The sequence below is a fragment of the Panthera leo genome, chromosome B4, assembly GCF_018350215.1.
Source record: "Panthera leo isolate Ple1 chromosome B4, P.leo_Ple1_pat1.1, whole genome shotgun sequence".
Classification (NCBI taxonomy): Eukaryota; Metazoa; Chordata; class Mammalia; order Carnivora; family Felidae; genus Panthera; species Panthera leo.
The window spans coordinates 133,679,229-133,694,601 of record NC_056685.1 but is presented as its reverse complement, the minus strand read 5'-3'; the positions used below and the strand labels follow the sequence as shown (position 1 = coordinate 133,694,601).

At 38.4% G+C, this 15,373-nt stretch overlaps 1 protein-coding gene across 1 annotated transcript in view; it reads right to left on the bottom strand.

Moving 5' to 3' along the window:
• Positions 1 to 15,373, bottom strand: part of EP300 (E1A binding protein p300) — an 82,141-nt gene that overhangs the window by 35,136 nt on the left and 31,632 nt on the right. The window contains exons 5-10 of the mRNA XM_042947926.1: positions 14,897 to 15,010; positions 13,681 to 13,926; positions 7,540 to 7,633; positions 6,819 to 6,956; positions 5,017 to 5,134; positions 3,963 to 4,137 (exon numbers count right to left, since the gene is read on the bottom strand). Coding sequence (XP_042803860.1) covers positions 3,963 to 4,137; positions 5,017 to 5,134; positions 6,819 to 6,956; positions 7,540 to 7,633; positions 13,681 to 13,926; positions 14,897 to 15,010 — 885 coding nt within the window. The remainder of the gene's footprint in view (positions 1 to 3,962; positions 4,138 to 5,016; positions 5,135 to 6,818; positions 6,957 to 7,539; positions 7,634 to 13,680; positions 13,927 to 14,896; positions 15,011 to 15,373) is intronic.

Genomic DNA, 15,373 nt, shown 5'->3' with positions numbered 1-15,373 from the left:
TATGTCTTCTTGACTGATTTCACTTAGCATAATGCTCTCAAATTCCATCCATGTTGGGGCGCCTGGGTAGCTCAGTCGGTTAAGCGGCCGACTTCGGCTCAGGTCATGATCTCGCGGTCCGTGAGTTCAAGCCCCGCGTCGGGCTCTGTGCCGACAGCTCAGAGCCTGGAGCCTGTTTCAGATTTTGTGTCTCCCTCTCTCTGACCCTTCCCCGTTCATGCTCTGTCTCTCTCTGTCTCAAAAATAAATAAACGTTAAAAAAAAAGTTAAAAAAAAAAAAATTCCATCCATGTCACAAATGGCAAGACTTCCTTCTTTTTTATGACTGAATAGTACTCTGGGTGTGTGTGTGTGTGTGTGTGTGTGTGTGTGTGTGTGCCTGAGCACACATTTTCTTGATTGATGGATATATCTTGGCTATTGTAAATAATGCTGCAATGAACATGGGGGTGCAAATATGTTTACCTTATTAAACTAGTTTCTTCCTTATGGTGCATTTTGGGCTTTTTAACCTAATCAAATTAATCATTCCTTTTCTTTATAGTTTGATTTTATTTTCTGGATGTTTCATCATCTACTTTAAGACAGTGATGAGCTAGGTTTGGTTGGGCAATTGTCTTTTCTTTCAAGAAAACTTTCTTCTATTACTTTTTAATTACAATTTTCTTTATTTAACATATCTTAACGATTTACAGCAGACTGGGAAGACAAAATGCCGGGGGGGGGGGGGGGGGGGGGGGGGGAGGTTTGACTCCTGATTCTGCCATTCACTAACTGTGTGACCATAGCAAGTTAGGCAACCTTTCTATGCCTTAGTTTCTTACTGGTAAAATGGGGATAATAGTACCTAACATTGGGTTTCTGAATCTCTCAAATTTTTTTCTATATATCTATCATCTCTCTACTGACTTAAAAAAAAAAATGTTTATTTCTGAGAGGCAGACAGAGTACGAAGAGGTGAGGGCAGAAAGAGAGAGGGAGACACAGAATCTGAAGCAGGCTTCAGGCTCTGAACTGTCTGCGTGGAGCCCGATATGGGGCTTGATCTCATGAACTGTGAGATCATCACTTGAGCTGAACTCAGACACTTAACTGACTGAGCCACCCAGGTGCCCCTGATTTTTTTCTTCTTAATTTAAGATCTAAGACCAAATGTGGGGACTTAAACTCATGACCCTGAGATCAACAGTCACATGCTGCACCAACTGAGCTAGCCAGGCACCTCATATTTAGTATCTTTTTAAGCCATTTTTTCTTATCTTCTGTGTTTTGTTATTGCTAATCTGGTTTTAAACTCAGTCAACTCTCCCATTTCCTTTTCCATCCCCTGCTGTCTTTTTATGTCTGTGTGTAGTAATTTTTTCTTTTGAAAATTTTTTTCTGTAATAACTCTCCCTTGCAGTTGTAATTATCTACCTGGACCACAGGAGGAATTCCTTTATCTCTGTATAGGGAGGGATCCCCTCAGGGTGTGTGTGTGCTATGTGCTCAAGAGGGTAGGTGGTATTACTTTAGAGGGGTTTCTCTGGCAGCCACACCTTGCCCTTCACCTTTAAGTGGAGGGTTCCAGATGGTTGGTTAAATCTGTTCAATCTTTCAACTGCCTGGGTAAAAAGGGGATGCTCTGGAGAAGCCTCAAAATATTCTAGTGTATAGTGTATGGTTACTTTAGCAGTGCAATACTGGAGGCACTTTTAGGATGTTTCTAAACATCCTGTCGGATGTTTCAATAGTATAAATTACGTTACTGTGAATATTTCTACGCAACTGTACATTACTTTGTATTTCTAAAAATGTAACAACTGGATTTAAGGTAATGAAAAAAAAAAACATTTAAATTCTTACCAACAGCATATTCCAGAACCATGTTACCATACAGTCATTAACACCCACTCTAACCTTTAGAGATGCCAAAAGGTCATAATGATTTTACTTGTTCTTTCCTTTTCCCATTTTTCATCTTTCCCCCCAAGTCATATACTAAGGAAATTATACCTTTAACACTGAAAATACTTTCCTTGGTTTGTCTATTAATTACACTAATGGTATCTTCTGTTGTCATTTTTTTTCCCTCAAAACTTCTAGGCAGTATCTAAAGATGTTTCTTGTTTTATTTTATATTTTCTTCTATACATTCTGTGTACTACTTTCAATTTTTAGCTTAAAATTTCAAACTTCTCATTCTTCTACAATTTGCATATGGGATAGGGTGGGGATCTCATTCTACACAAGGCCAGATTTAGTATAAGCTAAAGGTCAACATATCCTTAGGGCTATTCAGTGCCATTAGCACTGGTTCCTGCCTTCACCCCTACCACACTGCTTCCACCCCCACGAGACTACAATTTAGTATCTGTAGACGTTCAACTTGGCTCCAATTTCTCCAGACAAAAACTACCAGAAAACGAACTCCAGAAAGCGCTACTGCACCCAAGCGTCTCAGGTTTGCCCACCTGTCTCTATACCTTAGGTGCTGTCCTGGTTTAGACCATCAGCACTGAATCCAGTCTTGACTTTCTTGTTTTTGAACATCTGCTCTCCTACCTACTCAAAACACAGCTGCTTTTCCTTTGTCAGTGGGCCTCCTTGTACACTCTTTCTCTGCCAAAAATGCTGTTCCTCTTCTCAATTCTTCTCCCACCGTGGCCCAATGAGAACACTGCAGTTAACAAACGGAGCTGCTAAAGGCAAGTGGCAACCAGCAGTTCTCCATTTTACTACTTTGAGGCCTGAGGGAGATGAATTTTGAGCCCACCAAAAATCCTGGCATATGAGTTGGTACCTATTCACTCAGCTGGCACTATCTACAGGTAATCGGCTTTCCCTGACTCAAGATACACAGAATTTCTGCTATCATAGCCTTTCTCACATCATTTAATATAGCCTGTGTTCTTCCTCATCACTGTGTACCTAACTCCTTATGTCACTGCTTGAAACCTTGTCATCAGTCAGTGAATAAGGCAATGCATAATCATCTTGGCTATCTGGTTAATTCACTAGGTTGAGAAGGCTGCTATACCAGAATACTAAAACTGTCAAGATGAATTTTTATTATTTATTTATTTATTTATTTATTTTTTAATGTTTATTCATTTTTGAGAGACAGAGCATGAGCAGGGGAGGGGCAGTGAGAGAGAGAGAGAGGGAGACACAGAATCTAAAGCAGGCTCCAGGCTCTGAGCTGTCAGCACAGAGCCTGACAAGGGGCTCGAACCCACAAACTGCGAGATCATGACCCGAGCTGAAGTCGGACACTCAACCGACTGAGCCACCCAGGCGTCCCTCAAGATGAATTTTTAAATGCTTCTAGGGGCGGCACCCGGGTGGCTCAGTCGGTTAAGCATCTGACTTCAGCTCAGGTCATGATCTTGCGGGTCATGAGTTTGAGCCCTGCATCAGGCTCTGTGCTTACAGCTCAGAGCTTGGAGCCTGCTGTGGACTCTGTGTCTCCCTTTCCCTCTGCCCCTGCCCTGTTGATGCTCTGTCTCTCAAATATTAACAAAAATTAAATGCTTTTGAAAAACAGTTCTTAGCCTTCAAACATTGTATCAAGAAGAAAGCGTGACAATGTTAAGGAACACAGTGTTGATCATTTGTTTAGGATGTATGAAAGCTGGTCAGGCCTCTGAACCTGTTCAGCACTGGCTGCCTACCAAATATAAGTCCATATAAGCCTGTAGGCTACCATTTTCTAGGTGTTCACTCAGAGAGAAGAGTATCTTGGGCTTCTAAAAATGATGCCAGACGATCAAAACACGTTAAGCACTATGACCAGAAATCTTAAACATACTGTTTAATTACTGCTCTTATGAAGGGTTGAATTATTTTCTTTGCAAAGGCAAAAAAGGATCATTCAAAAACTCTAGAAAAGTTATACAAGCTAATGCAAATTAGTGACTTTGGCTAGAAAACATTTTATTACCATTTTCTTCCCCAAAACAGCTATAATGAAAAGCACTTACTGGAAGTCATTCCTGGTTGTGGCTGCCCCATATTAGGCCCTGGATTCATAGAAACTGGTACCATGCCTGCAGCACTTGGTAGCATGTTTTGTTTCTGTAGTCTAGTCCTTCGTTTTTCTTCTAGTTCTTTCTGGATCTTATAGATTTTCTCAGCTAGCAGGTGGTAGTATTCGGCCTTTTTGAATTTTGAAAACAAAACACAGATAAGGAAAAAAGAGGAATTACTATTAGGTAACAGAAAAAATGAACAAAGAACGGATATTAGCTTCATTTACAGATACAAGGAGAAACCCAAAAAGGGAAAAAATCTATTCCCCTTTTAAAAGTTTTTATTTTAATTCCAGTTAGTTAATATACAATGTTATATTAGTTTCAAGTGTACAATGTAGTGATCCAAAACTTCATATGTCACCTGGTGTTCATCACAAGTGCATACCTTAGTCCGCAACATCTATTTCACCCATCCTCCCCACCCTCGCCTCTCCTCTGATATAACCACCATAAAAATCTACTTTCTTAGATCATCCCAGATGTGAGTTCATGTTTGGAATCATCATGTGAAAAGCAGCTTTGTTATGAAGCTACATAGTAAAGCATGACCTCTCAAAGTAGGTTAATGAAATATATGCTGGCAATTTACGGCACATGCAAAGAATATGCTACATTTTGGAAAAGTGCCAACTTAGAGAAGAATGTTCAACTGATATAGAGAAAATGGAATACTACTTGAGATGAACATACTAAGCAGCTGATTCACCATTATTCTAGTGAAAATAGCACAGAGCTGGTAACAGTTCAACCACTTTTGAAGTTGACAGAAGGACAACCCAGATAAAGTGCCACACGAGTACACTGGATTATTAAGAGGAAAAACGTAAGATTCTTGATGACATACGCCTGAAGAAAATTGCTTTGTTATCTTGACTGTGCAGTGAGACTAAGGACAGCTGAAGGGTATCCTCTAAAGTACGGTATTGTTTGTACATGTTACGAAAAGAAACAAACAACTAGGATAGGTCTATTTCTGACTTTATGTAGAAAAATAGATACTCACCCGATTATTTGCAGATTCGTACATGTCTCCTTCCACTTTCCGGGCATACGCAACCAAGTTTTCCATCCGTCTGTCTTTTAAAGCAGCAGGATCCGGAGTAGGAAATATGGCTTGAACTCTGGGAACAGAAAATTCTACCACTATTATATCATGTCAACTTTTCATTCTCATCATGGAAACGTCCAGTACCTTATAAACTTTTTCCTGGTTAGTACTTTCTCATTTCTGTGCAATGTACACATTATGTAAAACAAAAAATGGTGGATGTGCTCAAATATTAAATGATACAGACCAAATGAAATGGTCTCTGTAGTAAACAAAGGGTCTCCCCAATCAGAACATTAAAAAATGACACCATAATAACCCCCTCTGGTTCCTGTCACGCTAACATAGGAGCAAAAAAATTATACTCTGCTATTTGCATAAAGGAAGTGAGGAAACCTGACCTTTCTCATTGTTTTAAGTAGAGCGGCCTTCAGATCCTTCTACTCTCAATTTATTCAGCTTAATAAAACCTAATAATCACTACAAAATCTCTCAAGACCAAAAACTTCAAATGGAAGGGGCAGAAATGCATAACGATTCTGCCAAATTCAGTGTCTTTTACTTTCTAACAGTTCCCTACAAAATGTTTGGCACTAGGGTTCCTGAAGATTTGACCAACACTTTTCCAGCCTCTAATTTTATTATTTGGAGATTTCGTGTTCACTTGTGTAGGACTTGAAGAAAACCAGGTAGGGAAGAAATAAATGGAAGTTTAGAAGAATATTTTGAGTTGGTAAAAATTTCGCAAGCATATAATGTCAAGTCAGATGATCGATCCCAAATAATCCATCGTCTGCTATGAGAGAACAGGTGCTAAACAACTGGAGTATCGCAAAATAAGTTTGCTTTGCTTATTCCTTTTTAATTCATTTTATTAAAACCTTAGGGTTTTCTTGTCAAATTCCACTTCTGGTACCATTGATTTTGCATTCCTAAACGAAAGTCAAATGTAACTGATACGCTAATGTAATATAAAAATTAGTTTAGATAAAAAATAGACCACACAGCTCTAAGCCAATAAAAAATATGGATGGACTGAAAGAGACCCTTCTATTAAGTGGAGAAAAAATGAAAAAAGACTGCTTTCCCCGAGGAGAAAAATGCTGGATGTCACTCAAAGTGCAAGTTCCATAGCAATGAGCAAGGTTCAAGCTCTGTTTTTTTTTGTAATATTGGGCACATTACATTTTACTGTTCTCGCTTTCCCCTCCTTCACCTGTTAAGACCTCTTTAAAGAAGAGGGTGGCTGAATGGCTGGCATCCATCAACTCCATAACAAACAATGCAGAGGTATCTCACCAACTACTGACATGCACATCCGGAGGGCCAGAAGACCATAGAGGAGCCACTCTACCAGGTTAAACTTGTCAACATCATAAAAGCTTTAATAGGGATAAAGGAAAAGAGTGTTGCCACCACTATATTCTAAAGAGCTGAGAGAGACCTGGTTTTCCTTTTAAAATTTGACTTTTGCAAAGGCAGTGACACTAAAATGAGCAATTTTTATATAATATATTGAAAACTGCCACTAGGTAAAATAGTTCACACGCTGTTAAAGCCGTAATACTCCTACAAACGATGGTGGAAAGGCTCAGAAGCAGAACAAGCAGCAAGACAGTCACAGGAGCAGAAGCATTAGCAGCAATAGCCAGACTACAGAAAAATCAATAATACTCCTCTTGTGGTTAAGTGCCTGGCAGATCGGTACCATGTTGACATGGTAACTCTCTATGAATAAGACATGCCTATAATCTTACAGTTTGTGAACAAGATGATTTCGAAGATCCTGAGTAATATCTTCATGCCACTGTTTCCGAATTCCAGTATTAGATGGTTGAGCTGCTGTTGGCATAGGACCTAGGGAGGCCACACTGGCATTTTCACTCATCATTGGGCTTTAAAAAGATATTGTGAAATAGTTTTAGTGAAGAAGGCAGGAGAAAAAAGATCTCATTTAAAGCAGAGCTGACAGTGATTACTACAATGGGTCCAACATACTATGACAAATTTCTTTACATCAAGAAATCTAGGGGAAATTGTGTGTGTGTTTGTATTTGTATGAGGCAGAGTTAACCCACAACACTTCATCATGTGGAGGGGAGGAGGAAGTCTTGGGTTTAGAAGACTTACGTGTTATGTTTTAAGACTAAACTTATTTTGACACAGCATATCTCAGGGAATCACTGGTAATGGATTAATTCTTACCACTGGGATAGAGCAAACTCATTTTTTAAGCAATTGCACACTTGCAACTTCCTACTATATTCGGGGAAGGTACTGATCACCCCAGATAATTGATATAATTTCACATAAGATTGTAGAAAGCCAAAAGTATGGCCTCCAATATACTACTTGTCTTTATCCATCAAGGATGGCTTCAAATCGGGGGGAAAAAAACAAACAAACAAAAACAGAAAAGGAATTTGAACAGGAGTATGAAACATGACACAGGGCAAATATCAAGAAAAAAAAACTTACTTTTGAGAATTTATGGCTGAATGCAACATTGAGTCAGAAAGAAGATTCGATGTTTGAACCCCTACACCTCCATTTACTCCCATAGGACTAGCACCTAGGACAAAACAAAAAACGAGATTGAATATTTTAAATACCAATACCAAAAAGAAAGAAAAGCTATAAAAGTACTAGAAGAACTTATCACAAGAAATTTGTATCCTTTCAAAGACCCAAAACCCAGAAGCCATAAGGACAAGATTTAGAAACTGGATGAGCAAAACCTAAAACCGCAACCGTTTAAATAACTATATACGCACATGTCCTTTCTTTCTTTCTTTTTTTTTTTTTTTTAAACATTTATTTATTTTTGAGACAGAGCATGAACGGGGGAGGGTCAGAGAGAGGGGGAGACACAGAATCCGAAACAGGCTCCAGGCTCTGAGTGGTCAGCACAGAACCCGACGCGGGGCTCGAACTCACAGACCGCGAGATCATGACCTGAGCCGAAGTCGGACGCTTAACCGACTGAGCCACCCAGGTGCCCCGCACATGTCCTTTCTTAAGCACAACTTACGCGAGGACATAGGGAACCTAAGTGCGATGATCCCTGGAGACTGGAATCAAAGACTGTGTTTTGGTAAAACATTTTGAATACTCCTTCAAACTACATTACCTCTTCAATTAGCAATTTTAATGAATAGTCTATTTCTTTAAAAACAAAAAACAGCAATATTGACACTAACCTAGATTTTCATGCGGTTAAAAAACTCTTCTAAAATACACAATTCTATTAATATACCTCTCAAGGTATATTAGTTAAAAACAAGGAAACAAAAGAAACTTCCCACTAAAATGCCAACAGTTGGCTAGATCTATAAACAACATTTAATGGAGAAAAATGCTGTTGCTTTCCTTCACCATGTTTCCTAAATAGTAAGGCACAAATTTGCTTCTGACAGCATCAGCCTGGCTCTGAAATGTAGTTACTGGAAATGGTCTTTTAAAACAGAATTGTATTGTTCCTAATTCTGTATTTGTCAATGTAAATACTCCATGTGTAAACACTCCTTTTTAGCGAAACTATTTACCTATAACATTGATTCGCTTTACTGATGGCAACCATATGAAGAGGTAAAAGAAAAACGATTATAATGTACACCAATTTGCTTATCTCGTTGCCTTCTGATGGCACATGAAAACAGCAAAACATTCTCTCTGAAGTCTCCAGGTTCATCTAATATTTCACTGACTCTAAGAAATGGCTCAACCATAACCTGAAAAGGAACACCCTTACACCGGCCTGTATTTAAGATCCTAAGAGGGAGCATTCCCTTGAGAATACAAAAATGACGGAAGTCAGAAATTATTGGCACTGCCGGAGAAGAAGTCAGAAAGAAAAAAAAAAAGGAATCATTAACACCTAAAACTCATCAAGAATACATTTTTGGGGGTGCCTGGATGGCTCAAGTCAGTTAAGTGTCCGACTCTTGATTTTGGCTCAGGTCATGATCTCATGGTTTGTGAGTTCAAATCCCGCGAGCCCGGGGGTCTGTGCTAAAGGCACAGAGACTGCTTGGGATTTTCTCCCTGCCCTCCCCTGCCACTCTTAAAATAAACAAACAAACTTAGGGGAAAAAACACGTGTTTTTTGTTTTCTAAGCCCTGGGAGGAATCTCATACTAATAAGACCTTTATAGAGTAGGTGAATTCAGTAGGTACTAGAAGATTAAGAACATGGTCAAATACAGTCAAGGAAGTCTTATAGTAAAAAATTCTAATTTAGGGCTCCAGAAAGGATTCTCTCTTCTTGCTACAGAATCTCTATAACCTGATATCTGTTAACAGATCCTGTAGTTCTGTCTACTTAATGCCCATCCAAACTAGAGAGGTCTCGAAGTAGAGGCCATGCCCCTTTCCTATGTGCACCCCCGCCCCCAGCACATGGCATATCTGAATGAATGCTATTTCTCATTTATTCAAATATCCGCATCAATCAAAGTACCTCCAATCTATAACTGAGAACGTTCCAGCATTACAGCTAGGTCTGCCACAATGGGTGTTGTATCCATACTACCAAGTCGTTACTATGAATGGGTCTTGGTATGCTTATAAGCATTAGTATAAATGTTTGCTTAGGGTACTTCATCCTATTCAGTACTCCACACCTCAGGTAAAGATGGTATGATACAGACCCATAAACATAAATACTACTTTTTCTAAACATCCAACAACCTGGGAAAACAACTAGCACTCATATCTACCAAACAGGTGAGATATGAGACCTTCAGAAGAGAGTACATAACAAAACCCAGGAGTTCTTGACAGTAATAGGGCCAGAATTTCCATAACATAGTTGAAAGATAACTAACCAATAATGTGAAGGTCAGTAATAAAACAAGAGAATAGGCCAGCTAAAGGCAAATAAAAAATCCTAAGACATTTTTATGCTGAAATTATTAAAGCCTGATCACATACACACAACCATACACGGCATATTCATTCCAAGAGTGTTTAATCTGGATTTAATTATAAGGATCGCTTCTCAGCCTTTTGGCTAAGATCAAGTGTGGATTTAATTATAAGGAAACAATCAGACTAATTCAAATTATAGGACAATCTACAGTGTTCATCGAAAGTCAGTGTGTGCTGAACAAAGAGAAGGAAGATGACTTCTAGATTAAGAGACAAAAAGCACGTAACAAACTGAATGGAAAAGCCCTGAATGACTGTGGGGGACAATTGGAGAAATTAAAATATAGACTGTACATTAGATGACATTATTAACAAATATTAAATTGTGTAGGCACAGTAACAGCACACTGTGGTTATGGAGAAGAATGTCCTTATTTTTAGGAAATACATGCTAAACTAGCAGGATATCTCGAGTACTCGAGTGCAGGATATCTCGAGTGTCAGGATATCTCGAATACACGAAGAAATAAAGCAAATGTGGCAAAAATGTTGAAAATAAATAAATCTAGGTAAAAGGTATGCACAATGAACCAAAATCAAGAGTTGGATTTCAACCAACTGAGCCACCCAGGCACGCCACAAAAAGTGTTATTATGTTCCAAATTTCCTGACGAAGTTTTCCCCTCAATTTCTAATTATATATCCAATCTGCCCTCTTGGTAGGATCCCCAACAATACTTTAGCATTAAAATAATATGGGTGAGGGCACCTGGGTGGCTCAGTCAGTTAAGCATCCAACTCTTGGTTTCGGCTCAGGTCATGACCTCACTCACAGTTTCGTGGGTTCAAGCCCTGCAATGGGCTCTACACTGGCAGCATGGAGCCTGTTTGGGATTCTCTCTCTCTGCCCCTCCCCCACTCATGCTCTGTCTCTCTCAAAAATAAATAAATAGGGGTGCCTGGGTGGCTCTGTGAAGCGTCTGACTTCAGCTTAGGTCATAATCTCATGGTTCATGGGATGGAGCCTGATGCGGGGCTCCATGCTAATGGCATGGAGCATGGAACTTGCTTCAGATTCTGTGTCTCCCTCTCTCTCTCTCTCTCTGCCCCTCTCTTGCTTGTTGCTCTCTTTTGAAAATAAATAAATGAATTAAAAAAAAAGTATGTGTGTATATATATATGTGTGTATGTGTGTGTGTATATATATATGTATATATACGTGTGTGTGTGTATATATATATATATACGCACACATATACACGCACACACACACAACACACACAGCACTAACCACTTGGGAGTCCAATCTTTGCAAAACATAAAAGATAAACATTTTACGTTGCTGAGTACATGGAAATATACTCAAGTAAATTGCTTTTGTTTACAAATGTGATAAAAATCTTACACTGTTAGGGGACACAACATAGTCCCGTTTGTGGATATAGTCTACCACATCAGGTTGGAACCTAAAATATCCTAAAATAAACACCATTAGTGGAAGAAAACAGAAGTGAAAAAAGCTTGTTTTAGTATTTTAAAATCACGACACATCAAAAATTAAGAAAATACAGTTAACGCTAATTTGAGTATTGAACCATGTATTTCTTTGATAATATGGCACTAGGCTAAGACCAAGATGCAACTTGAGTTACATTTCTGATCATCATCAAAATTTTTATATTCCTAGGTAAAATCCATTATAAAACTCTAATAATAACAGAAGCCTTAAAGGATCACTTTAAATACCCAATAAAACAATTTATAGTAATAACCTTTAGTGCAAACATCACTCACAAGTATAAAGTTTGGTTAAAACTAATTTCATACGATTTTGGTGTGAAGTGAAAAAGCAGTCCCACATTCATAATATGCAATAAAATACTTTTTTAAAACTCTCTTAAAGACTGCGGAGAAAATTACACGTCCTAATCATGGTGATTCCATTTTGATATTCAGTTCTTTTACTCTCTGAGTTTTAGGGAACTCAAAAATACGAAAACAGAGCGCGCACCCTTCAACATAAACACACAAGATAATTAAAAAAAAAAAATTTAATGTTTATTTTTGAGAGAGAGAGAGAGAGAGAGAGAGAGAGCAAGGGAGGGGCAGAGAGAGAGGGGGGGAGACACAGAATCCGAAGCAGGCTCCAGGCTCTGAGCTGTCAGCACAGAGCCTGATGCGGGGTAGAACCCACAAACTGTGAGATTATGACCTGAGCTGAAGTCGGATGCTTAACCGACTGAGCCACTCAGGCACCCCACAAGATTATTTTTAAAAGGGCTTTCATACATGGGGTGCCTGGGTGGCTTGGTAGGTTAAGCATCCAACTCTTGATTTCAGCTCAAGTCATAATCTCACGGTCTGTGAGTTCGTGCCCCATACCGGGCTCTGTGCTGACAGTGCAGAGGCGGCTTGGGATTCTCTAGTTTCCTATATCCCTCTGTCTCTCTGCCTCTACCCTACTGATGGGCGCTCGCTCGCTTGCTCTCTCAAAAATAAATAAAAAATAAATAAAAATAACACAAATAAAAGGGCTTTCATATGAAAGAAAAAACACTTCATATGTAAGTCTTTGCCTATCTGGGTTGGGCCTGATGAATAGAAAGCATGAGGCTATATATAACATGCCAGAAAGAGAGTGTATTCATATTAGTTTTTAATATGGGATTGAATACAACAAAAGAAATAAATGAGGTATCTAGAAGTTTTGGTTCACAATGATTATCACTAAAAAGGCACCACTGATTGAATTAACAAGAAATAAATGGAAACTTTAGATTAATTTTTAATCCTAAAATAAAGCCACTAAAAAAGGAAAAAGATATCTCAAGAAACTAACTTTTAAACAATTTTGTGGCTATATACAAATGTACATACACAGATGATACAAAGGAGACAAAAAGAACAAAATTAGGAATTAAAACAGAAGTTTGAAAAATTAACAGGAAATAACCAGTTACAAAAATGAAAATCCAGGCCAGGCAGTAGAAAACCCAGGGGTAGAAAACTGCACTGGGTCAAGATCCTAAAACTCAAGGAAGAGTCTGGGTAACTTTTTGGGTAACATGGAAAGAGAGAAGAAAATAAGCAATCTTAAGTAAAAAAAGGTGAAGGGGCAGGGGAAGGAAGTCCTCAGATCTCTATTTTTGACCCCTTTTCATGTACTTGAATACATAAGAATTTGAAAACTAGCCTGAAGGGGTAGGATTAGCTCTTCATCCCAGTTTCTGGTCTAGTTTTTTAATAATCTCCTCACTCAATGATTATTTAACAAGTTAGCACTGCTTGTCAAGAAACTGTAATACATTCAAGTTAAAACCAACAAAAATCAACAAGATTACATTTCTGTAAGAGTAGCACGCTCAATTTTGCTTTCTCATTTAGAATCAAACAATAATGGGCAGAAACTAAAGGCTATTGCAAATATTATCCAGAGGATGACAATGGACTTCATAGGAAAAAGTATGATGCATTACTCAGTACCAGACTGTTTTCTAGAAAGTTATGGAAGAAATCATCAACAAGGACAAGCAGCTGCCTCTGGTATATAGATTATGATGAGACCTTTACACTACAATCTTTAAAAAATTACTTCAAGAAATTAATCATGTAACAAAAAAATTAAGAGATGGGGAGACACACACATACACACACAGACCAAAATAAACCAAGAAGATAATTCTGCATATTACATGGCATGTATACACATAACCAACATCACATCCGTCACAAGGGAAGACACAAACTTACTCATGTTGCTCATGGGCCGCATGCCTTGGGGAGACTGGCCAGACTGCTGAGTCTGCTGGCTCTTTGCTTGCACCTGGGGTTGCGTCGGCATCTGATTTACTTGATAGGGCAGCCCAAGAGCTGCATAGGCCCTTTCTATAGAGCTGGGATCAATCTGACTGACAGTGCTTAGGCTGGGGGTAGACTGCTGACCCACCCCTAGAGAGCTAGTATTTCCAAGTCCAACTGGTGCTCCAGTCAGAATTGCTAGAGAAGACAAAAGAGATGGGATTACAACGTTAAAGATGTGAGAAAAATAGACTAACCTATCTGAATGAATTTAGAAGACACAAAATTGTTACGTGATAATGAAACATCTCATATGAAACATCTCATTATGAAACAACACGCATCTTGTTTCCTGTTATTTCCCTGAAATAAATGTCTAGATGCAGAACTGAATGGTCAAAGGGGATCACTCTCACTGGCATGAAAGGCTTTTGATCCAGAGTACCCAAAAGCCTACCTACAGGCTGTATCAGTGTTCCCACCAACTATGTATGAATGACTCAGAACCATACAAATGCCAATACCAGGTAGCATTTCTGCTCAAGTGGTGAGAATGTCCTCTCTCTATTGAACTATTCCCTTATCCCAATTTTCTACTGGGCTATTTATGATTTCTTAATTAATTTATGGCATTTAATTACTTCTTCACATGTTGCAAGTTTCCAAATCTGTCATTCACCACAAATGCTTAATATTTTGTTTCTAGAGAGGTATGGTAGCTCCACTTACATCTTTCTACTTTTGTCTTTGTCTCAGAAAAGCTCATCATCCTAGACTTCTAAAAATAATTTCAAACTTTTTCCCTTTCTCTTTAAATAACTTCAAAGTATCTAAATATTTAGACCACAGGTATAAAAGAGTAACTTGCCCAATGTCAAAGCAATGATCTTTTAAGTTTTCATGAATGTAAAAATGGAGCATTAATTCACCCTTTTTATACAGAGTAATGATTTAAAAAGTTTCTGGATCTTACTTTAGGTAATAAGCAGTTCAATCCTAACCTCATTAATATGAAGTTAATGGGAGTGGAAACAACCTAGTATGACAGCACAGGGCAGTCACAGAACTTCAAATAATCGAGAAGCACTTAGTCTAAATCCCACCAAACTGCACCGAGAATAAATAAAATAATAAATAAATAAAAGCTTTAAAAGACTTAATCACTTACACTGTTGATTTCTCTTATCTCCAGCATTTTTAAGGGGGAGACACACAGGACAATCATGCCTCGTACAATTCTTCCAGTGTGAAATGATTTGTCGAGAAGATGCACAGTGTGCCACTAAAAAGAAAAAAAATAATTGTTCGCAAATGTAGCTTATACTTTTTTATATCAGTATCCACTAACCTGTTGATCACTTAACAAGTGCTACAAATGTTCACTCATTTCATCTTCCTAACATCCCTGTAGGGTAGCTATTGGCACTCACATTTTATAGTTAAGAAAACAGGCAAGACCTGGTTAACTAATTTGCATTAAGTCAGAGTACTCAAAATGGGATTCAAACTTAAGCAATCTGCCTCCAAAGCTCATATTTTTCACCAAGACATGCAATGTACTTTACTCTATAAAAACAGATTTCTAATGACACCATACACACATAAATTGTATTAAGTTGGGTAACATTGTTTTAGCGTTTGCCTA